The sequence below is a fragment of the Kogia breviceps genome, chromosome 1 (assembly GCF_026419965.1).
Source record: "Kogia breviceps isolate mKogBre1 chromosome 1, mKogBre1 haplotype 1, whole genome shotgun sequence".
NCBI classification, from domain to species: Eukaryota; Metazoa; Chordata; class Mammalia; order Artiodactyla; family Physeteridae; genus Kogia; species Kogia breviceps.
In genome coordinates this window covers 32,177,320-32,203,688 of record NC_081310.1, presented here as the reverse complement: position 1 = coordinate 32,203,688, position 26,369 = coordinate 32,177,320, and the positions used below count along the sequence as shown (strand labels likewise).

Here is a 26,369-nt window from a genome sequence, read left to right as displayed (position 1 = left end):
CTCATGGTAAACACAATGAAAAAAAACCTATAAAAGATGCCAAAAGAAGACAAGAAAGGAATTAAAGCATGTCATTACGAAAGAAAAAAGAAAATCAATAAAACAAAACAGAAAACAGCAAGAGAGGAAAAGAGTGACCAAATATTTGCAGGACACACAGAAAAAAAATTTTTAATGGCAATAGTGAGTAGTTCCCTATAAGTAACTACTTTAAATGTAAATGGTACAGTACTAAGTGGGAAGTTTATAGCAATAAATATCTACATTAAAAAAGAAGAAAGATCTCAAATCAACAACCTAACTTTACACCTCAAAGAACTAAAAAAAGAATAACAAATTAAAGCTAAAGTTAATAGACGAAGGAAATAATAAAGATTAGAGCAGATATAAAGGATATGAAGAATAGAAAAAAGTATCAATGAAATTAAATTCTTCTCAAAAGAGTATCAAAATCAACAAACCCTCACCTAGACTAACAAGAAAAAAAGCAAAATGACTCAGCAAAAATAAGAAATGAAAGAGGAGACATTACAACTTATACCACAGAAATAAAAAGGATCCTAAGAGACTGCTATTAATACAACAACAGATGGAATGACCTAGAAGAAGTGAATAAATATTTAGAAATATACAACTTACCAAGACTAAATAATAGATTAGATAGATAGATAGAGATAAACTGAACAAAGCTACACTACAGTAAGGAGACTGAATCAGTAACCAAAAACATCCAAAGAAAGGAAAGCCCAGAACCAGATGGCTTGACAACACCATCTACATTAAAAAATTTACATCAATCTTCTCAAATTCTTCCAAAATACTGAAGAGGAGGGAACACTTTCAAACTTATTCTATGAAAACAGCTTTACCATGATACCAAAATCAGACAAAGATACTAAAAGAAAGTAAGACTACAAACCTGTATTCCTGATGAATACAGATATAAAAATCCTCAGCAAAATGCTAAAAAAAAAAAAAACACACTAATAGTCCAAGTCAGATTTACTTCTGAAATGCAAGGATGGTTCAACATACACAAATCAATCAAAGTAATTCATCTCATTATCAAAATGAAGGACAAAAACCATATGATCATCTCAACTAATACAGAAGAAGCATTTGACAAAATACAACACACTTTCATGCTAAAAAACACTCAACAAACTAGGAATGGAAGGAAATTACCTCAACATAATAAAGGCCATATATGAGAAGCTCATAGCCAATATATTCAACAGTGAAAAACCAAAAGCTTTCCCTCTAAGATCAAGAACAAGGCAAAGATACCCACTCTCGTCACTTCTATTCAATATAGTATTAGAAGTTCAAGCTACAGGATCAAGGCAAGAAAAAAGAAATAAAAGGCATCAAAATTGGAAAAGGAAGAAGTAAAATTATCTCTATTTGCAGAAAACCTGATCTGATAGATAGAAAACTCTAAAGTTTCTGCAACAAAACTATTAGAATAAATGAATACAGCAAAGTTGCAGTTACAAAATCAACACCTAAAAATCAGCTGTGTTTATATACAGTAACAATGAACAACCTGGAAATAAAATTAAGAAAACAACCCATTTACAATAGCATCAAAAAAATAAAATACTTGGGAATAAAATTATTCAAGGAGGTGAAAGATCTGTACACTGAAAACTACAAAACACTGCTGAAAGAAATTATAGAAGACACAAATAAATGGAAAGACGTTCCGTGTTCATGGACTGGAAGACTGAATATTGTTAAAATGTCCACATTACCCAATGTGACCTATATTTAATGCAATTTCTATCAAAATTCCAAGGACATTTTTACAGAATCAAAAAAAAATAACCCTAAAATTCATATGGAACCTCAAAGGACACAAAACAGCCAAAACAATCTTCAGAAAGCAAAACAAAGCTGGAGGGCTCACACTTGCTGATTTCAAAGTGTATTACAAAGCTACTATATTTAAAACATTATGACAGACCTACAGACCAATGGAATAGAGTAGAGAATCCAGGAATAAATAAACTTTCACATATGTGGTCCAATGATCTTTGAGAAAGGTGCCAAGGCTACACAATAGGGAAAGAATAGTCCCTTCAACAAATGGTGTTGGGAAAACTGGATATTCACATAAAGAAGGAAGTTGGACCCTTATTTATGCCACATACAAAAATTTAAATGTATTAAAGACATTTTAATGTAATACTTAAAACTATAAAACTCCTAGAAAAAAACCCCTGGGGAAACACTTCATGAGTTTAGATTTGGCAATGATTTCTTGGGTATGACACCAAAAGCTCAGGCAACAAAAGTGAAAATAGACAATATCAAACTTAAAAACTTCTACACAGCAAAGGAAACAATCATCAGAGTGAAAAGAGAATCAACAGAATGGGAGAAAATGCACACTGCATCTTATATGGGATTAATAGCCAAAATATATAAAGAGGGACTTCCCTGGTGGTCCAGTGGTTAAGAATCCATCTTGCAATGCAGGGGACGCAGGTTCGATCTCTGGTCAGGGAACTAAGATCCCACATGCCATGGGGCAACTAAGCCTGCACGCCGAAACTACTAAGCCCACACAATCTGGAGCCTGTGTGCCACAGCTAAAGAGCCCACGTGCTGCAATTACAGAGCCCACGTGCCACAACTACAGACCCCATGCACTCTGGAGCCCATGCACCACAACTAGAGAGCCTGTGTGCTGCAACTAATGAACCTGTCCTCTCTGGAGCCCACACGCCACAATCAGAGAAAAGCCCGTGCACCACAATGAGGAACCTTCGTGCCTAATGAAAGATCCCACATGCTGCAACTAAGACCAGACCCAGACGCAGCTAAGTAAATAACATATATTTATGTATGTGTATATATATGTGTATGTATATATATATGTGTGTGTGTGTGTATATATATATATATATATATATATATGTATATAGATAGAACCCCTTCAATTCAACAATAAAGCAATCCAATTAAAAAATGGGCAAAGTACTTGAATAGACATTTTTCCAAAGATATACAAATGACCAACATACACAAACAGAGCTAACTCAACATCACTAATTATTAAGGAAGCAAATAAAAACCTCATTTAGCTATCTCCTCACACGTTAGGATGGCCACTATTTAAAAAAAAAACAGAAAATAACAAGTGTTGACAAGGATGTGGAGAAATTGCAACCTCTGTGCACTTTTATTGGGAATGGAAAATGGTACAGCTGCTATGGAAAAAAGTATGGAAGTTCCTCAGAAAACTAAAAATAGAATAATCATATGATCCAGCAATCCCACTTCTGTGTATATATATCTAAAAGAATTGAAAACAGAACCTTGAAGAGATATTTGTATACTCCTGTGTTCATTACAGCATTATTCTCAACAGCTAAGAGGTGGAAGCATCCCAAATGATCATTGATGGGTAAACAGGTAAAGAAAATATGGTATATACATACAGTGGAATACTATTAAGCCTTAATAAAGAAGGAAATCCTGTCAAATGCTACAGTACAGATGAACCTTGAGGACACTGTGCTAACTAAAATAAGCCAGACACAAAATGACAATTTCTGCATGATTCTACTTCTGTGAGGTATTTAAACTTATCAAACTCTTAGAAACAGAAAGTAGAATGGTAGTTGTCAAATGCTGGGATACAGGGGAAGAGGAGAACTGTTCAATGGATGCAAAGTTTTAGTTTTGAACAAAAAACTATATTCCAATCACAGTGTATATGTATTCAGCAAAAAAACACCTTTGGCAAATGGTTATATACTGTTAAAATGTCCTTATATAGGCTGCCTCTTTTGCTTGTATGCTGTTTGTAATTCTGATTTAATTTTCTAAGAAGTAAATTATATTTATACAAAAAAAATCCATAGGGGAGAAAAAAATAGACTCCTACTTCATATTATCAGAAAAATCAAATCCAGGTGAATTATAAGATCTAAATGGAAAAGACAAAACGATAAACTTTCTAAAAGAAAAAACAGAAGAATGCCTCCATAACCTTCATAAAAGATTTTTTTAAACATTTTTATTAGAGTATAATTGCTTTACAATGGTGTGTTAGTTTCTGCTTTAAAACAAAGTGAATCATTTATACATATACAAATGTCCCCATATCTCTTCCCTCTTGCATCTCCCTCCCTCCCACCCTACCTATCCCACCCCTCTAGGCGGTCACAAAGCACCAGCTGATCTCCCTGTGCTATGCGGCTGAAGAAAAGATTTTTTTGAGCAGGATGCAGAAAGCACTAACAATAAAGGAAAAGAACAATACATTAGACAATACTGAAAACTTCTGTTCATCAAAAGACACCATCAGGAGGGTGAAAATACAACCACAGAGTGGAAGAGATAGCTTCATATGCAGAAGATATAAGAAATTCCTATAAATCAACAATAATAATGAAATAAAATGGACAACCCAATAGAAAGATTAGGAAAGAAATCTGAATAGACACTTGACAAGACAGTACATCCAAATAACCAATAAACATATGAAGAGATGCTCAACCTCAAAAGTATCAACAGAAAAAGGCATTTTAAAACACAAGAACCTGTCAAAATTAGAGATTACCAATACCAATTGTTGGCAAAGATGAGGAGCAATAGGAATTCTTATATGCCATTGGTGGGAACGAAAGCTGTTACACTCTGGAAAACTATTTGGTACTATCTCTAAAATAAACAAATACGTATCCTGTGACCGAACAACTTTACTTCTAAACATAAATATACTGAAAGTCATGTAAAAGAATGTTCTCCAAACTGGAAATCAAATTTAAAACTTTCATCAACAGCAGAACAGATCAATCAGCTGTGGTTTATTCACACGATGGAATACTAAAAAGCAATGAAAATGAACACATTATACTTGTACCCAATATGGGTGAATTTCACAAATTTAAGATAAGATTTTGTTCATCAAAGGACATCAAATTCAAAAACAAACAGATCATTTAATATGACTTCATTTATATAATGTTCAAAACCAGAAAAACTAAGGTGGTTAGAAAAATGAGGTGTTGGAAGTCAGGATAAAGGGGCTTCTGGGAAACTCCATGCCTTATATTTCTCTTTCTTTTTAAAAATATTTATTTATTTATTTATTTATTTATTTATTGGTTGCACCGGGTCTTAGTTGCAGTGGTGGGCTACTTGGTTGCGGTTCCAGGGCTCCTTACTTGCAGCAGGTAGCCTCTTTAGTTGTGACATGTGCGGTCCTTAGTTGTGGCATGTTAACTCTTAGTTGCAGCATGCGAGATCTAGTTCTCTGACCAGGGACTGAACCCAGGCCCCCTGCATTGGGAGTGCAGAGTCTTATCCACTGTGCCAGCAGGGAAGTCCCAATGCCTTATATTTCTTGATCTTTGGGGTTGTTACATGTACAGATTCACTTTGTGATAATTTACTGAGCTATATGCTTAAGTGTTTATGTACTTTAACTACACGTTTTATACATCAATGGAAAAAAACAAGTTTAATGGTAGATAGAATAAGAAGGTCTTAACAGTATCTCATCAGAATTCCAGGAAAAAAAAATACAGAGAGGAGGCTACGAGACCTGCCTCAGATACTTGGCACAAAACAAATATTAAAATATTTCCTTCCTAAGAAATGGGCTTTCAGATATAGTTCCTCAGACAACACTAAGGTAAGGGAAAGAAACTCAATCTAGCTGAATTAAAAGGTAAAGGAAGTACAACTTCCAGTGGAGGAACCAAGATGGTGGAGTAGAAGGACGTGTGCTCTCACTCCCTCTTGTGAGAACACCAGAATCACAGCTAGCTGCTGGACAACCATCAACAGGAAGACACTGGAACTCACCAAAAAAGATACCCCACATCCAAAGACAAAAGAGAAGCCACAATGAGACAGTAGGAGGGGTGCAATCAGAGTATAATCAAATTCCATAACTGGTGGGTGGGTGACTCACAGACTGGAGAACACTTATACCACAGAAGTTCACCCACTGAAGTGAAGGTTCTGAGCCCGACGTCAGACTTCCCAACCTGGGGGTCCAGCAACGGGAGGAGGAACTCGTAGAGAATCAGATTTTGAAGCATAGTGGGAATTGATTGCAGGGCTTTGACAGGACTAGGGGAAACAAAGACCCCAAACCTGGAAGGCACACACAAAGTAGTATGCGCATCGGCACACAGGGGAAGGAGCAGTGATCCCATAGGAGACTGAACCAGACCAACCTGCTAGTGTTGGAAGGTCTCCTGCATAGGCGGTGGGTGGCTGTCACTACCGTGGGGACAAGGACACTTGTCTAGCAGCAGAAGTTCTTCGAAGTACTCCTTGGCATGAGCCCTCCCAGAGTCTGTCATTAGCCCCACCAAACAGCCCAGGTAGGCTCCAGTGTTGGGTTGCCTCAGGCCAAACAACCAACAGGGAGGGAACCCAGCCCCACCCATCAGCAGTCAAGTGGATTAAAGTTTTACTGAGTTCTGCCCACCAGAGCAACAGTCACCTCTACCCACCATCAGTCCCTCCCATCAGGAAACTTACACAAGGCTCTTAGATAGCCTCATCCATCAGAAGGCAGACAGCAGAAGCAAGAAGAACTATAATCCTGCAGCCTGTGGAACAAAAACCACATTAACAGAAAGACAGACAAGATGAAAAGGCAGAGGACTATGTACCAGATGAAAGAACAAGATAAAACCCCAGAAAAAAACAACTAAATGAAGTGGAGATAGGCAAACTTCCAGAAAAACAATTCAGAATAATGATAGTGAAGACAATCCAGGACCTAGGAAAAAGAATGGAGGCAAAGAACGAGAATATGCAAGAAATGTTTAACAAAGACCTAGAAGAATAAAAGAATAAACAAACAGATAAACAATACAATAACTGAAATGAAAACTACACTAGAAGTAATCAATAGCAGAATAACTGAGGCAGAAGAACAGATAAGTAACCTGGAAGACAGAAAGGTGGAATTCACTTCTGCAGAACAGAATAAAGAAAAAAGAATGAAAAGAAATGAAGACAGCCTAAGAGACCTCTGGGACAACATTAAATGCAACAACATTCACATTATAGGGGTCCCAGAAGGAGAAGAGAGAGAGAAAGGACCTGAGAAAATATTTGAAGAGATTATAGTCGAAAACTTCCCTAACATGGGAAAGGAAATAGCCACCCAAGTCCAGGAAGCACAGAGAGTCCCATACAGGATAAACCCAAGGAGAAACACACTAAGACACATAGTAATCAATTTGGCAAAAATTAAAGACAAAGAAAAATTATTGAAAGCAAAGGAAAAATGAAAAATAACATACAAGGGAACTCCCATACGGTTAACAGCTGATTTCTCAGCAGAAACTCTACAAGCCAGAAGGGAGTGGGATGACATACTTAAAGTGATGAAAGGAAAGAACCTACAACCAAGATAACTCTACCTGGCAAGGATCTCATTCAGATTCGATGAAGAAATCAAAAGCTTTACAGACAACCAAAAGCTAAGAGAATTCAGCACCACCAAACCAGCTCTACAACAAATGCTAAAGAAACTTCTCTAAGTGGGAAACACAAGAAAAGGACTTACAAAAACAAACCCAAAACAATTAAGAAAATGGTCACAGGAACATACATATTGATAATTACCTAAAACGTGAATGGATTAACTGCTCCAACCAAAAGACACAGGCTTGCTGAATGGATATAAAAACAAGACCCATATATATGATGTCTACAAGGGACTCACTTCAAACCTAGGGACACATACAGACTGAAAGTGAGGGGATGGAAAAAGATATTCCATGCCAATGGAAATCAAAAGGAAGCTGGAGTAGCTATACTCATATCAGATAAAATAGACTTTAAAATAAAGAATGTTATAAGAGACAAGGAAGGATACTACATAATGATCAAGGGATCAATCCAAGATTAAGATATAACAATTATAAATATATATACACCCAACATAGGAGAACCTCAATACATAAGGCAACTGCTAACAGCTATAAAAGAGGAAATTGACAGTAACACAGTAATACTGGGGGACTTTAACACCTCACTCACACCAATGGACAGATCAGCCAAAATGAAACTAAATAAGGCAAAAGAACCTTTAAATGACACAATAGACCAGACAGATTTAATTGATATTTATAGGACATTCCATCTGTAAACAACAGATTACACTTTCTTCTCAAGTGCACACGGAACATTCTCCAGGATAGATCACATCTTGGGTCACACATCAAGCCTAACTAAATTTAAGAAAATTGAAAACATATCAAGCATCTTTTCTGACCACAACGCTATGAGATTAGAAATGAATTACAGGGAAAAAACGTAAAAATCACAAACACATGGAGGCTAAACAATATGTTACTAAATAACCAAGAGATCACTGAAGAAATCAAAGAGGAAATCAAAAAATACGTAGACACAAGTGACAATGAAAACAGGATGATCCAAACCTTATGGGATGCAGCAAAAGCAGTTCTAAGAGGGAAGTTTATAGCTATGCAAGCCTACCTCAAGAAACAAGAAAAATCTCAAGTAAACAATCTAACCTTACACCTAAAGGAACTAGAGAAAGAAAAACAAACAAAACCCAAAGTTAGCTGAAGGAAAGAAATCATCAAGATCAGAGCAGAAATACATGAAATAGAAACAAAGAAAACAATAGTAAAGATCAATAAAACTAAAAGCTGGTTATCTGAGAAGATAAACAAAATTCATAAACCATTAGCCAGACTCATCAAGAAAAAGAGGGAGAGGACTCAAAGCAATAAAATTATAAATGAAAAAAGGAGTTTACAACAGACACCACAAAAATACAAAGCATCCTAAGAGACTACTACAACAACTCTATGCCAATAAAATGGACAACCTGGAAGAAATGGACAAATTCTTACAAAGGTATAACCTTCCAAGACTGAACCAGGAAGACACAGAAAATATGAACAGACCAATCACAAGGAATGAAATTGAAACTGTGATTAAAAATCTTCCAACAAACAAAAGTCCAGGACCAGAGGGCTTCACAGGTGAATTCTATCAAACATTTAGAGAAGAGCTAACACCCATCCTTCTCAAACTCTTCCAAAAAACTGCAGAGGAAGGAACACTCCCAAACTCATTCTATGAGCCACCATCACCCTCATACCAAAATCAGACAAAGATACTACAAAAAAGAAAATTACACACCAATATCACTGATGAATATAGATGCAAAAATCCTGAACAAAACATTAGCAAACAGAATCCAACAACACATTAAAAGGATCATACACCATGATCAAGTGGGATTTGTCCCAGGGATGCAAGGATTCTTCAATATACACACATCAATCAATGTGATACACCATATTAACAAAGTGAAGAATAAAAACCATATGATCATCTCAATAGATACAGAAAAAGCTTTTGACAAAATTCAACACCCATTTATGATAAAAAACTCTCCAGAAAGTGGACATAGAGGGAACCTACCTCAACATAATAAAGGCCATATACGACAAACCCATAGCAAACATCATTCTCAATGGTGAAAAACTGAAAGCATTTCCTCTAAGATAGGGACTGAGACAAGGATGTCAACTTTCACCACCATTATTCAACAGTTTTGGAAGTCCTAGCCATGGCAATCAGAGAAGAAAAAGAAATAAAGTAAATACAAATTGGAAAAGAAGAAGTCAAACTGTCACTGTTTGCAGATGACATGATACTATACATAGAGAATCCTAAAATGCCAACTACTAGAGCTAACCAATGAATTTGGCAAAGTTGCAGGATACAAAATTAGTGCACAGAAATCTCTTGCATTCCTATACACTAATGATGAAAAATCTGAAAGAGAAATTAAGGAAACACTCCCATTTACCATTGCAACAAAAAGAATAAAATACCTAGGAATAAACCTACCTAGGGAGACAAAAGATCTGTATGCTGAAAAATATAAGCCACTGATGAATTAAAGATGATGCCAACAGATGGAGAGACATACCATGTTCTTGGATTGGAAGAATCAATATTGTGAAAATGAGTATACTACCCAAACCAATATACAGATTCAATGCAATCCCTATCAAATTACCAATGGCATTTTTTACGGAACTAGAACAAATCATCTTAAAATTTGTATGGAGACACAAAAGACCCTGAATAGCCAAAGCAGTCTTAAGGGGAAAAAAACTCCCTGAATCAACTCCCTGACTTCAGACTATACTACTAAGCTACAATCATCAAGACAACATGGTACTGGCACAAAAAACAGAAACACAGATCAATGGAACAAGATAGAAATCCCAGAGATAAACCCATGCCCGTATGGTCAACTAATCTATGACAAAGGAGGCAAGGATATACAATGGAGAAAAGACAGTCTCTTCAATAAGTGGTGCTGGGAAAACTGGACAGCTACATGTAAAAGAAGGAAATTAGAACACTCCCTAACACCATACACAACGATAAACTCAAAATGGATTCGAGACCTAAATGTAAGACTGGACACTATAAAACTTAGAGGAAAACATAGGAAGAACAGTTTTTGACATAAATCACAGAAAGATCTTTTTTGATCCACCTCCTAGAGTAATGGAAATAAAACCAAAAATAAACAAATGGGACCTAATGAAACTTCAAAGTTTTTGCACAGCAAAGGAAACCATAAACAACACAAAAAGACAACCCTCAGAATGGGAGAAAATATTTGCAAACAAATCAGCAGACAAAGGATTAACCTCCAAAATATATAAACAGCTCATGCAGCTCAACATTTAAAAAGACAAACAACCCAATCAAAAAGTGGGCAGAAGACCTAAATAGACATTTCTCCAAAGAAGACATACAGATGGCCAAGAAGCACATGGAAAGCTGCTCAACATCACTAATTATTAGAGAAACGTAAATCAAAACTACAATGAGGTATCACCTCATACCAGTGAGAATGGGCATCATCAGAAAATCTACAGACAACAAATGCTGGAGAAGGTGTGGAGAAAAGGCAACCCTCTTGCACTGCTGGCGGGAATGTAAATTGATACAGTCAGTATGGAGGTTCCTTAAAACACTAAAAATAGAATTACCATATGATCCAGCAATCCCACTACTGGGCATATACCCAGAGAAAACCATAATTCAAAAAGACACATGCACCCCAATGTTCATTGCAGCACTATTTACAATAGTCAGGTCATGGAAGCAACCTAAATGCCCATTGACAGACGAATGGATAAAGAAGATGTGGTACATATATACAATGGAATATTACTCAGCCATAAAAAGGAATGAAATTGAGTCATTTATTGAGACGTGGATGGACCTAGAGACTGTCATACAGACTGAAGTAAGTCAGAAAGAAAAAAACAAATATCATATATTAACACATGTATGTAGAACCTAGAAAAATGGTACAGATGACCCGGTTTGCATGGCAGAAGTTGAGACACAGATGTAGAGAACAAACGTATGGACACCAAGGGGGGAAAACCACAGTGGGGTGGGGATGGTGATGAGCTGAATTGGGCAATTGGGATTGACATGTATACCCTGATGTATATAAAATTGATGACTAATAAGAACCTGCAGTATTAACAAACAAACAAACAAAAAACAACTAATACTAAACCTCCTTTGGGTTATTTGTGTGGAAATATGTTAATATAAATGTTTCAGACATTACTTGAAATTTCTAAAAATCTTATATGTTCTGGTATAATGTTATAAGTCATAATTCTAGTTATTACTTTAAAATGCATATCTCAGAAATAACTAAATTTCCTTGTCAATTGCATTATTATGAACTTTCATCAAATCTTTAACCATGGTCATTTGTCTTTTGTCATTTACAGACAGTTCTGGTGTACTCTGACGCTTTTGCAAAAATGTTCCTATAAAAGGGTTTCATCTTCAAGGAATTCATGGAAAAGACTCTGACAAGTACAGGCTTCTGGTAACTGACTCTACTGCTGAACTGAATGAATAAGCTTTTTCAGAACTCTAATGGAAAACTGATGAATTCATAAAAGTGCTAACAAAACATCAAGATTTAAAAAATTAATTACATGGGACTGAGTGAACTAATGAGGATGATTATAATTTTTGTGACTTTCTGTTTGAATAAAAAATAAAACATCCCACAAGGACTCAGAGGCAAAAAATATACAAATCAATTTTCACTGCAAAGTAAAGGAGCTGTTACAGTGGAGTACTACTAGCCCAAATATCAATATTATGACATAGTATGAGTGTGTTTCGTGTTTGGTAATTGCAATCATTGTTGCTTTTGTTGTGGTCATCTACTTACAATGCTTGGTGTCAGTTTATTTATCTCTTGTAAAAATAAAATACAGTGTGTGTGTGAAAAAAATAATCAATCAATTAATTTTAAAATAAAAATAATAATAATAAAAGGTAAAGGACAAAAAAATAAGTACAGAGAATGGTAGAGAATAACCAAAGACTTACTAACTACAAATTTCCCTCATTTTTCAAGATTCCAGTTCCTAAGATCAAGAACATAAATAAATTCCAAGTATGAAAAATAAAAAGCAAATCCATACCCTGATACACTGTTGTGACATTAATTAAGATGAAATAAAAACAGTGAAGAAAAACAGAATTACCTGCAGTCAAGGAAGAGAGATAAGTTAACTACACAGGAACCACAATAAGACTGACTTCTCAATTTCAAAAGTAAGGGCAGAATACAGTGGAATATCACCTGAAACAAAATAACTGTCAAACCAGAAGTGTGTATCTAGTAAAACTACCTTTGAAGAACTGAAATAAAAAAGATATTTTCTGGAAAAGGATGAAAAGGGAAGAAGTGAATGAAAGAAAGAAAAGGAAAATAGGAAACTAAAATTGTTTTAGATCAACAAACTCTCACCTAAATGAACTGGTAAAGACTGTACTTTACCAGGTACAAAATGACCCCACATAGAAAATCTGTAACAGAAGAGCCAAAGGTATTGGTAAATATGTCGGTAAATCTAAACAAACACTAACTAATAAAACAATGATAATATTTTAATTCATGAGGGGAAAAACAGAATATAACTATATTCTGAACAATATAAAACATATCTATATAAAATTAGACAAGGGATGGAGAGATTATAATGTGCTAAGGTGCACATTCAGGAGAAGGGCAAAGTTATTTATTGACTTTATACTTTGTTAATTACTCTTGTAAAACATGAATGTCTATCTTCCTTGCAAATAGTGGAAACAAAATGGGCCAAATGCAAAACCTACAAGCAATTCAAAATGAAGGCAAAAAGAGGAGGGGGAAATTAATAGGGGAAAATTTTTTCAAACAGAAAACTTATAATAAGATATATAAATAGATCCAAATATATCAGCACTCACAATAAACAAATTGACTGAAATCTCCAGTTAAAAGCCAAATTTGTAAGAAATGGATAAGAAAAAAAATCCAGCTATAGAATACTATTTTTAAAAGTACACATCGGGGCTTCCCTGGTGGCACAGTGGTTGGGAGTCCACCTGCCGATGAAGGCGGCGCGGGTTCGTGCCCTGGTCCGGGAGGATCCCACATGCCGTGGAACGGCTGGGCCCGTGAGCCATGGCTGCTGAGCCAGCGTGTCCGGAGCCTGTGCTCCGCAACGGGAGAGGCCACAACAGTGAGAGGCCCGCGTACTGCAAAATATATATATAAATAAAATAAAAAATAAAAGTACACATCATAAAATAAGGGTACAGAAGAACTGAAATTCAAGTAATGGAAAAAGATATACCAGGTTAAAACAATATGGGAAAACAATGAATCCTCTGATACAAAGAAATGAAATGACAAAATTATAAAAGACCATTCTGAAGAGTAAGCAATTTTTCTGAACCAAAGCAGTATAATTGAGTCTCAGATTCATTTCACCTCATTTAATTCAGTTTAAGGCTTGAGTTTATTAATATCCTTTAGGAATCAGATTCTTTTGTCTACTGTACTAGTGACCCTTCTGACCTGAACATTTGATAAGCGTGCCGGTAGTGACTTTATACAAAACAATGAGAAAGTGGTTACGAAGTTAAAGCCTAGTATAGAGAGCCCTATAGCATAATAAAGAAGCATCTATAAAGGCTGATACCTGTTTGCTTAGAGTATAGTTGCTCAAGGAATTACAAACCCCATTACTATTACTCACATCTTATTCTTTAACTTTATTCACAAGCCTATCAAGATACATTTTCTCAAATACTGAAATCTAGATATTGTCAATAATATCTTTACCTATTTATGCATGAATGTGTATATACACACAAATCTACACATATGCACATACACATATCTATCTACACAAACATACACACTTATACAAAACAAACACACACATGTCATATAGATAAATCACAGTAATACTGTACCTCATAGGTAGTTCCATAATGGCACGTAAATTGGCATTGTCTGTTGGTTTCTGCATCTTGCTCAACATTGGTATAAAATATTACTCCATCTCCAGAGCAGGATACAATCTGCTTATCATTTGTGCATGGTAAGAACTTTGCACTAAATATATTTGCTCGATGCCCTGAACGAATTGTTGTCAAAACCTAAAACACAGAGAGGAAGTAGTTCTTAGTAATTTATTAGTTCCTAAAAAGAAACATTCAAATTCAATATAATCACAGCCAGGAATAAATTCTCATTAACATTCTCATCTCAAATGAAAAAATATCATTTGATTCCAAATTATTATAATTAGGAAAAAAAGAAAACAGAATCTCACATATTTTCTTTATTTCCCTCTGAGATGTAATGAAGATTAAGTATCCACAGGAATAGTGCTGAAACTGAGTCCCCCTAAAACTGAGTTCCTCTGAAGAGTTTATGATTAACCTGTCTATCCAAATTTTATTCCCTGTCTCCAACACCTGTTCCTCTCATGACTAAGGAGAATCAAAGAAAACGGGGGACTGAAACCAAGCAGGACCCTGTGGGGCCGTCCCAGGCATAAAAGCCTTTCAATGTCCCCTGTTTCTTGTTTGTAGGAAGAAGGCTTAAAAGCCTCCTAGGCCTTTCCTGAGTTCCAAAGGGCAGATTAAACAGTTACTAATTAGGAGACTGAGAAAATGCAGAAACAGAAAAGGGAACTGGTCCTGGTTCTCTGCAGGAAGGAGAAGGGATTGTGCATAACAATTTGATACATATCTTTGAGTTCTTCTATAGGAACTAAGCCCCTCCCACCCAGGTAGAGGATGGTAACTTCAGGCTGGGCACAAGCATGTGGACCCCAGACTGACTGGAGATTCCTAGAACACCACCCTGTTACCTCACCACCAGCCAACCAGAGGAGGGTTACACACCCAGCAGCCCTCCCCCCGATTTCTGCCTATAAAAATTTCTTCCCTGAAACCCATGGGGAGTTTGTGGCTTTTAAGCAGGATCACCTGTTCTCCTTGCATGGCCCTTGCAATACACCTTTCTCTGCTCCAAACTCTGACATTTAGGTTTGTTTGGCCTCATTTTGCATCAGGCACACAAACTTGGGTTCAACAATAGTGCCTTGAAAATTAAATATACATATTTTCACCTACTTGGTGTATCTGACTCATTCATAAACCCTCAGTAAATATAAAAAGACTATCTTGATTGACTTATGAAACTGTTTACTAGATGATTAAGTTATTCCCTTTCAGGATGAAGAAATAAAAGTAAACTGAATTTAAATGAATCATAAAGTAATGAAATGGTACAGATGAGGATAGAGCAGAACTTCCTACATCTAACTCCTTAATAATTTAAAAGACCAGAATTCCTGTGACAGAAATACAGTTTAAAATAAACATTTTATTATTTGTAACATACACTGCAGGTAAAAGACCAAATCCCCTAACAGTGTTTAAAAATTGAGAGGGGGAAAAAAAACCAACAAAACCTGATTTTTTTAAAAATGGGCAAAAGATCTGAACAGATAGTCCAAAGATATACAAATGGCCCTTAAAAATGTGAAAAAGCATCTAAGTTTATTCATAAAGGAAATGCAAATTGAAACTACATTGAGATTACTAATTCCCACTTTTCAGATTGGCAAAAATTCAAAAGCTTGACAACATACTGTATAAGTGAGCATGGGGGGGGGGGGGGACACCAGGCTCTTTAAACAATTCTGGTGGGACTTTTAGCAGCACCTCACAAAACCACATATGCGTTAACCCTTTGATCAGACAAGTCTATTTCTAAGAATTTATGCTGCAGATACACCTTCAATAATACCAAAAAAAAAGTACCAAGTTACTTACTGAGTTATTTATAATAGCAAAACACAGGAGGCTGGCTGAATAAATTATGGTACATCCCCACAATGTATTATATACAATGGGAATTTATTATATACAATGGGAATTTAATGCAATGGGAATATCCGGTGTACTTTTTTTTAAAAAATGTGCTCAAAATAAGGGAGTATGTCAAAACAAAGTTGCTTTAGTTCACTTTAAATGTCTTACTGAACAAAACTAACACAACACTGTAAAGCAACTATACTCCAATAAAATTTTTTTAATAAATAAATAAAAGAACAACAAAAAATGTCTTACTGAACAAACTGGGGCAATTCAAGCATCAACAAGAATATCAGTGATAGATTATAATTTATTGAATAAAAATAAAAATCTATAATCCCACAGTAATTTTTTCAAAGAGATAGCCAAGACAAAGGAAATGCTCTTATTCACAGAATAATGTCAATTAATAAATGTAGAAGTAATGACAGAATTAAAAATCACTATTTATAACCATATTATAACAACTGACTAAGGCAAGAATCAATGAATACTGAAACCACTGTGTGAAAGATTGCTATGAAAGAGAATATGCACATAGTCCCAACACACTACCACTCCCCAGTAGCTTATAATCAAAGGGTAAGTGTACCTACACAATGGAAAGATCAAACTTAACATCACCAATTAGGGGAAAAATTAACATCATGTACTACAACTTCCCCCCTGGAGAATTCCTAGCAAAAATGTTTAATGTTAATCTACTCATGAAGAAACAATCAGACAAATCCAAATGGAGGGACATTCTATAAAATAACTTGACTGGTATGTCAATATAACAATAAAACAACATATCAATGTCATGAAAGACCAAAAAGTTGAATGAACTGTTCTAAAGGAGACAAAGGAAATATGACAAATAAATGAAATACGTGGTGCTGGATTGGGGGCTGGGCCCGTGAGCCATGGCCGCTGAGCCTGCGCGTCCGGAGCCTGTGCTCCGCAATGGGAGAAGCCGCAACAGTGAGAGGCCCGCGTACCGGGGAAAAAAAAAAAAACTTTAAAAATTACCCTAAAAATAAATAACTGTCTTGATAGTAAGGAATTTTCAGTCATATCACATATCACTCAAAAATTGAAAGAAATTTCTTTATTAAAGTAATCAGAGTAGCCATTAAAGTACTTAGTAAAAAACTGAAGTCCTTTCCCTCTGAACAAATCTCTTGATTTCAGATGTCCCTCTCCAAACTTTCTTCTTTTTCTCTAGTATTCCCCATCTTAATAACATCAATATCCACCCACACAGTTGATCAAGTCAAAAACTAAGGAATCATCCTTCATTTCTCTTTCCCTCATCCACTATATAAAATCCACCAGCAAATCCATGTCTAAGATACATTTCAAATTACTTCTCACCACCTTTAATGCCATTATCTCTAACTCAAACATCATCCGTTCTCAACTACAATCTCAGAGATTTTCATCTCAGTCTCTGGATTACGTCAATGGCCTCCTATCTCCTAGATTCTGATCTTACTCAAACTCTACTCTCCAGAAAGCGACCACAGTGAACTTTTAAAAAGACAAATCATATCACTTCCGTGTTTAAAATAGTCTAGTGATCAGCTATTTCAATTACACTAAAAAGTAAACTCCTTAATCTAGCCTATCAAACCTACTACCTGACCACTGCACAATCATGTTAACTTCATTTTGTACTGCTTCTTTCCCTAATTTATTAATAGATAATTGTTGGAAGAACTAGTACTCATCTATATACAGTTAGTAATTTCACCAAAGGTCGGAATTTGTTTTTAATTGTTGAAATGGAATCAATACAACCAATACAGATATGCACACTACTGGAGATAAAGAGCAGTAAAGTCAATTTAAAAAAATAGATGTGCAGCTGCAAACAGTTACAATTTTTGAAAGTTAGATTTATTTTCTTATTTGTGCTTTCCTTGTATTAATGCATTATATTACTTTTCCAGAAAACATCTAAGAATAATGGCCTACAGAGGTGGAAGTTGGTAGAGTAACTTAATCTAAAATGAACAAAACATATTGTTAATTAACTTCAATTAATAATAAATGTGAAAGGGAACTAGCTGTAATGTCTATCACTTTGCTGATCATCAGGTTATTCTGACTAATCTAGCTGGCCAAGCAGGTATCTCTTCCCTCCTGCATCACGTTATATACAACACTTTCAAAACTTCATGCTTGGTCCAGGAGTATATAGATAGAAGACGCTAGCTCTTCAATCTCTTAGTAAAAATCACCCCTCCCCCCACCCATGCCTACCCTTGTCTAAAGCATTGAATACAGAAACTTCTTGCCTTTCTTTTACTAATATTTATTGGGCACCTACTACATGATAGGAAATTTATTAAGTGTTGAGGAAACAAAAAGGAAAAAGAAATGGTCATTGTCCCAAAGCAGTTATAGTCTAATGGTGAGCAACATGCAAACAAACATAATAATTGAGTTATCCATAAAATACGAGAACATAGAGGAAGGAATGCCTGTATCTGCCTTGGTAAACTAAAGATATATCACAGATAAGAGCTGAGGCTTGAAGGATGAAATTAAACTTGCCAAGTAGGTAGGAGGTGCATGGGACAGCAGAACATCCCACAAAAAGAGAAAAGCAGAAGCAAAGCATAGAAGAAACAAACAACATTTTATGCTCTGAGAACTAAAGGTAGCTGAATGAAACCAAATCAAGAAAAATTTTGCATATACTCAGGGTTTCTTTTACAGAAGATGCTGCAAGGCTACCTGAGGGCTAACTTTCTTCTGTTTCATCTATACCTTGAGGAGGAGGCCATTTGGGGGTCTCAGAATATTGTGCAAAGTCTCTTATTGGAATCCATACCTGACTGGGATCCTGAGCTTTGTTTCTATTTACCTTGACCATCAAGGCCACCAAACTAAAGTTTAGATATGCTAAGACTGACAAATATCTTCAGGGTAAAAGTGGCTATCATGCTCACTTCTCTGGATTCCCTTTTTCCCTTCCATTTTATTTTTTTTGTTTTATTGGTTTTTTGGGTTTTTGTTTTTTTTGGTTTTTTTTTTTGTGGTATGCGGGCCTCACTGTTGTGGCCTCTCCCGTTGCGGAGCACAGGCTCCGGACACGCAGGCTCAGCGGCCATGGCTCACGGGCCCAGCCGCTTCACGGCATGTGGGATCTTCCCAGACCGGGGCACGAACCCGTGTCCCCTGCATCGGCAGGCGGATTCTCAACCACTGCGCCACCAGGGAAGCCCTTCCCTTCCATTTTAGACTGAAAATTCCTTACTATCAAGACAGTTATTTATTTTTAGGGTAATTTTTAAAGTTTTTTTTTTTTTTCCCCGGTACGCGGGCCTCTCACTGTTGCGGCTTCTCCCATTGCGGAGCACAGGCTCCGGACGCGCAGGCTCAGCGGCCATGGCTCACGGGCCCAGCCGCTCCGCGGCATGTGGGATCTTCCCGGACCGGGGCACGAACCCGCCTCCCCTGCATCGGCAGGCGGACTCTCAACCACTGCGCCACCAGGGAAGCCCTTTTTTTTTTTTTTTTTTTGCATATATTTATATACTTTATACATGGGTATTTATACATATATTTGTATATACATATATATGTATATATGCATCCATTAGTGGTATATCTACATATTTAATAAAAATTTATGCTTAACATTTTACTATATATTACAAAATTAGGTTTACTATATTTTGTACATGTATAAACGTGTATATATGCAAATACATAAACACATATGTAATACTGATATATCTCAACATCCCTGGGAATCTGAATTCTAACACGCCCCATGCCCCCCTCCCCACCAAGGTGATTTTTGTGCACATTGACATTTATGCGCTGGGACTCGGAGGGTCGGGGTCTCAGAAACCACCACCCTCCGGGCACCCGCGAATCCAAGCCCAACGCAAGCGGCCTCGATGTTCCCCGGGGCCGCCAGTGCAATGGGCGCAGGACAACAGCCGAGCTTTGTCTCCCCACAGGTGTTTGGCTTCCTGAACCTGGTGCTCTGGGTCGGCAACCTGTGGTTCGTATTCAAGGAGACAGGCTGGGCCGCCCCATTCCTGCGCGCTCCTCCCGGTGCCCCCAAGAAGCAACCGGCGCCCGGGGATGCCTACGGCGAGGCAGGCTACGGGCAGGGCCCCGGCGGGTATGGGCCCCAGGACTCCTACGGGCCCCAGGGCGGCTATCAGCCTGACTACGGGCAGCCCGCCGATGGCGGTGGCCTAAAGTTTTTAATCAAGTGTTTTTGAGTTGATTTCAGTGGGAGGATTGGTCCAAATAAACTAGCCTGTAATTTTTGAAAAAAGAAGCTTCTCTTTTTTATGTATTTGAGATCTATGATATATATAACTAAGACATGATGCCTTTAATAAGGAGCAATTAAATCTATTTTTTTAAAGTATCAAAACTTTTATATGCAATAAATTAATCTTTCCATGAACTCACAGGATTTAAAAAGAGTAAAACTATAGGAACAGATAATATCTGACTCAAGATCAAAAAACTTTATTTTCCTATGTAGTGAATCATCAGTGGGGTTTTTTTGGGTTTTGGGGGGGGGGTTTCTGTTTGTTTGTTTTTTTTAATTTTTGTGGTACGCAGGCCTCTCACTGTTGTGGCCTCTCCCGTTGCGGAGCACAGGCTCCGGACGCGCAGGCTCAGCGGCCATGGCTCACGGGCCCAGCCGCTCCGCATCATGTGGGATCTTCCCGGACCAGGGCACGAACCCGTGTCCCCTGAATCGGCAGGCGTACTCTCAACCACTGAGCCACCAGAGAAGCCCCATCAGTGTTTTAAAACAAAAAATATCCCTATATGACAGCAAATTTGGATCTATTAAAACCACTACATGAAAACTATAAAGTCTTGTTATACTCAAAATCTTTTAAAGTATTATCTGATTAATCATTTTTCAAACTGAAAAAGAAGAGTAATCACTTTTCAAATATACATATTCTACTGGGAACCATACGTCAAAGTGATTATCATTTTTTTAAATAAGCAAATAAAGGAAAAACAAGATCTTTTAAAAATTATTCCAATGAGGATATTCACAAAATAATCGAAGGCAGGGACTTGGAGAGATATTTGTACAGCTCTGCTCATAGCAGCATTATTCACAATAGCCAAAAGATGGAAATAACCCAAGTGTTCACTGACAGATGAAAGGCTGAACAAAACGTGATATATACATACAATGGAATATTTGTCAGCCTTAAAAAGAAAGGAAATACGGACACATGCTGCACATGGATGAACCTTAAGGACCTTATTCTAAGTAAAATAAGCCCATCACAAAAGAACAAATACTGTATATAAACACTTTTATGAGGTACCTGGAGTAGACAAATTCATAGAGATAGGAAGTAGAACAGTGGTTGTCAGGGAATGGGGGAGGGAAGAATGAAGGGTTATTGCTTTATGGGTATAGAGTTTCAGTTTTGCAAGGTAAGAGTTTTGCAGCTGGATGATGGTGATGGTATCACAACAATATGAATGTACTTAATGTCAGTGAAATGAACTCTTAAAAATGGTTAATATGCTTAATTTTATGTAATGTGTATTTTACAACAATTTTTATAAGAAAGAGTAAAGCTCTGGGACTTCCCTGGTGGTCCAGTGGTTAAGAATCTGCCTCCCATTGCAGAGAACATGGGTTCGATCCCTGGTTGGGGAACTAAGATCCCACATGCTGCAGGACAACTAAGCCTGCACGTCGCAACTACTGAGCCCATGCACTCTAGAGCCTGTGTGCCACAACTAGAGAGCTCATGTGCCACAACTACTGAGCCCACATGCTCTGGAGCCCGTACACAACTAGAGAGAAGCCTACACACCACAATTAGAGAAGCCCATGCACCACAACAAAGAGCCCACACGCCACAACAAAAGATCCTGCGTGCTGCAACTAAGACCTGATGCAGCCAAATAAATAAATAAATAAATATTTTTTTTTAAAAAGAGTAAAGCTCTGCATCTTTTCAAAACAAAAAAATTATTCCATTGGTATCTAGATGAGTGACTTAAATACTGTAAACATTAAAATTCTGATAGTGATGATCAAAAAGCATTCCACATATACATTATTCCAGAAAGGTTCTCTGAGTAATTGCAGAGCTAAGACAAGCAGGATTCTGAAACATCAAGCTTCCCTCTGCTAAGTCAGGACAATTAAGTAAAGCTATCTCTGAAATAAAACTATGACCTGTCCTTTAATCAAGGATAGCCTCCATACAAACCTTTTTTTAGGCTAAAGAACCACAAACATTTATTTAGATATCTTAACTATTTAAATGTAGAAAAACAAAATATACACGAACAATTTATTCTGTAAGATTGCTAATATTAAATATGACTTCAGTCTGCCAATCTACAGTATTCTCACTCATATAAAAGTATTTGTACACTTACTTACTCTTATAAATAGAAAGTCAGAAGAAGGGCCAATAAAAATCAGAACATAATCCAAATTAAAACTCAATATGATATCCCAGTTTACTGAATTGGATGTTATAAAGCATTTCATTAGAACCTAGCCACTGTTTGTAAACTGATAAAATTCAGTTTCTTAAATTGCTTGGCTGAAGATTAGATTCTCTGAGCATAAAAGAAAAAACATCACATTTTTCCCCCAAAGAATGGCTTATTGACATAACGTCACTTTTGGCAATTTTATCCACATGCATAAAATGAAATATATTTAAATTTTCTAGAGTAAAAAGGCTGAATGAAATCTAATGTTTTCTTAAAGAAACTAAGGAACTTGCATGTGATAACTACCAAATTATATAACTTTAGAAAAATAGGGATGTTCTTTACAAATGCCCACTCCCTGCTTATTCACTATTTCTTGATTTCTAGCTTCTTGATTTTTTTTTTCTCTCATTAAGTTGTAGATTTTTAAAACCACTTTACCTTTCTGCTGTAAGGATTACTAATTACTAACTTGGTGTCATCTGAGCCAGATAAAATATATTCTCCAGTCTCATTCCAACAGATCGTATTAACCTAAAAGGAAAGCAAAAAAGAAATTTAAGCAGACTGAAAGTAAAATAAGTTTGCCATCTTCACTTAGCTTGATGGTTCAAAATTTATATCACTAATGACGTTATGTCTATGGTAAATAGTATTTACCAGTTTACTTAGTGAAAATACATACTGAGTGCCATTTGGCAAGCACAATGTTCTATAAATTCACAATGAAATATAAGTCTTTCTTAAGTTTTACCTAAATTTATTTTAATTAGTCCATTTTATATCCAGAGACATAAAACCAAGTCACCTAAAAAGGAATTAGAAGGGCTTCCCTGGTGATGCAGTGGTTAAGTGTCCACCTGCTGGTGCAGGGGACACAGGTTCATGCCCCGGTCTGGGAAGATCCCACATGTCGCGGAGCAGCTAGGCCCATGAGCCATGGCCACTGAGCCTGCGCATCCGGAGCTTGTGCTCCACAATGGAGAGGCCACAACAGTGAGAGGCCCGCATACCACACACACAAAAAAAGGAATTAGAAATACTACAGAGCTACAGTAACCAAGGCTGTGTGGTAATGTCATGATCATAGACATATCAATCAATGGAATGGAATTGAGTCCAGAAATAACCCATAAATTTATGGTCAGGTAATTCTTGACAAGGGGTCCAAGACCATTCAATGGAGAAAGAATAATCTTTTCAACAAATGGTGCTAGGACACCTGGATATACACAAGCAAAAGAAGGAATTTGGATCTCTATTTCACATCATATACAAAAATTAACTGAAAATGATCAAAGATTTAAATGAAAGAGCCAAAACTTTAAAGCTCTTAGAAGGAAACATAGGTCTCAATCTTCATGAAAACTAAAACCACAAGGAATTACCACTTCACATCGTTAAGATGGCTATAATAATTTAAGAAAAAGAAAACATAGAATATAAGAAGAATTAGAGAGAATGTCAAGAAATTGGAACCTTGATACATTTCTGGTAGGAATGCAACATAGTACAGCTATTTGGAAAGCAGTTTGGCAGTATGGTCAAAAACTGAAACAGTTACCCTAAGAGCCAGCAATTCCACAACAAAATGTATACCCAAGAGAACTGAAAACATGTCACAGAAAAACTTCTACACTCAAGTTCATAGCTGCATTATTCATAACAGCCAAAAAGGGAAGCATTTCAAATATTCACCAAATAATGAATAAACAAAATGTGACTAACCCATTTGCTCATAACAAAATATCCATTCAATGAAGTATTATTCAGCCATAAAAAGAAATAATGATACATGCTGCAACAAGGATGAACCTTTAAAAAGTACACTAAGTGAAAGCCAGTCTGAAAGGTCATATATTATATGGTTCACTTACATAAAAAGTACAGAATAAGCTTATTTACAGAGACAAAGCAGATTAGCGACTGCCAAGAGCTTGGTGGAGTGGGAATGGGAGTGACTGATAATTGGTATGGACTTTCTCTTTTGGATGGTGAAAATATACTGGAATTAGATAGCAGTGACAGCTATACAACTTTATGAATACAGTAAAAAGGCACTGCACTGAACACTTAAAAGAGATGAATTTTATGGAATGTGAACTATATCTAAATTTAAGAGAAATGAAGGAATTACTGACTTCCACTTTCAATCAAGGTGGAGTAACTAGGACCAGATTTACTATCACATCTGAAACAACCAAAAACAGCAGAATATACATTCTTTTTAAGTACACATGAAATATTTACCAATACAGAAGATATTTACTATGGGCCATAAAACAAGTCTCAATATATTTAAAAGACTTCAAGTCCCATAAAATATGTCCTCTGTCCAAAATGGAATTAAATTAGAAATCATTAACGCAAAGAAATATTTGAAAACTATAAAATAGCAGATAGTCAAAAAAGAAATCAAAAATAAATTACAAAGTATTTTTAACTGAATGACAATAAAAGCACAACATATCTCAATTTTGGGGTTGCAGCTAACATAGTGCTTAGAAGGAAATTTATAGCACAAAAACACCTATATTAGAAGGATAAAGGTCCCATAACAATGAATTCCACTTCCACTCAAAAAGGTATAACAAGAAGGCCAATGAAATCAAAAGTCAAAAGAAGACTGGAAATAATGAATATAAGAGCAGAGATCAATGAGAAAGAAAAAGGAAAACACAGAAAATTGATAAAACCAGAAACTGGTGCATTGAAAATACAAAGTTAATTAACCTCTACTCAGATTAATAAAGAAAAAGAAGGGGTGGGGGAACTTATTACCAATATCAGGAATGAGAGCAGTGACATCATTACACATTCTACAAATATTTAAACAAATAAAAGAACACTGTGGACAACTTTATCAAATAAATTCAACAACTTGGGGAGTTAACAAAATCCCTGAAACACACATACTAAACAAAATTTACTCAAGACATTGTCCATTTTTATTAACAAACTGTAGGTAGAATTTTCAACAAAGAAAACTCCACACCCAGACTGCTTTGTTGGTGAATTTTGCCAAGTATTTTTTAAAAATAAAAGATGGCAATTCTGTACCAAGTCTTTTAGAAAATTAAAAAGAACAGTACACTTACCAACTCACTGATACAAGAAAACTATGGACCAATATCCTTAATGTACACATAAAAACTCTAAAACAGAATTTTAGCAAACTGAATAAAGCAATATATGAAAATAGATAATACATCATGACTCAAGGGAAATGCAAGAATGGTTTGACACTCAAATATTAATCAATGTAACCCATGATATTAACAAACTAAAAAAGAAAATCATATGATCACTGCAATAAAGGCAGAATAGACATTTGAAAAAAATCCAACGATTCATAAAAAGAGCTCTCAGCAAAGTAGAATGGAACTTTTTCAACCAGACAATGCACATCTGTTAAAAAACCATCATACTTAATAATGAAAGACTAGATGCTTTCCCTCTAAGATCAGAACAAGACAGGAATGCCTGCTCTCACCACTTCTGTTCAACACTGTCTAGGGTACTAGACAGCACAATAAGACAAGAAAAAGAAATAAAAGGAAACCTGACAAGAAAAGAAGTAAGCCTATCTTTATTCTCAGATGACATGATTGCTTATATAGAATATACTACAGAATCTTAAAAAAAGGGACTGGAAC

The 26,369-nt window shown here is 36.2% G+C and overlaps 1 protein-coding gene across 18 annotated transcripts in view; it reads right to left on the bottom strand.

Annotated features, from left to right (window-relative positions):
• Positions 1–26,369, bottom strand: part of DCAF6 (DDB1 and CUL4 associated factor 6) — a 168,918-nt gene that overhangs the window by 104,365 nt on the left and 38,184 nt on the right. For all 18 annotated transcript variants that reach the window (XM_067030148.1, XM_067030157.1, XM_059073311.2 and 15 more), the window contains 2 exons: positions 23,155–23,247; positions 14,344–14,529 (listed from right to left, as the gene is read on the bottom strand). In XM_067030148.1, the coding sequence (XP_066886249.1) occupies positions 14,344–14,529; positions 23,155–23,247 (279 nt within the window). The remainder of the gene's footprint in view (positions 1–14,343; positions 14,530–23,154; positions 23,248–26,369) is intronic.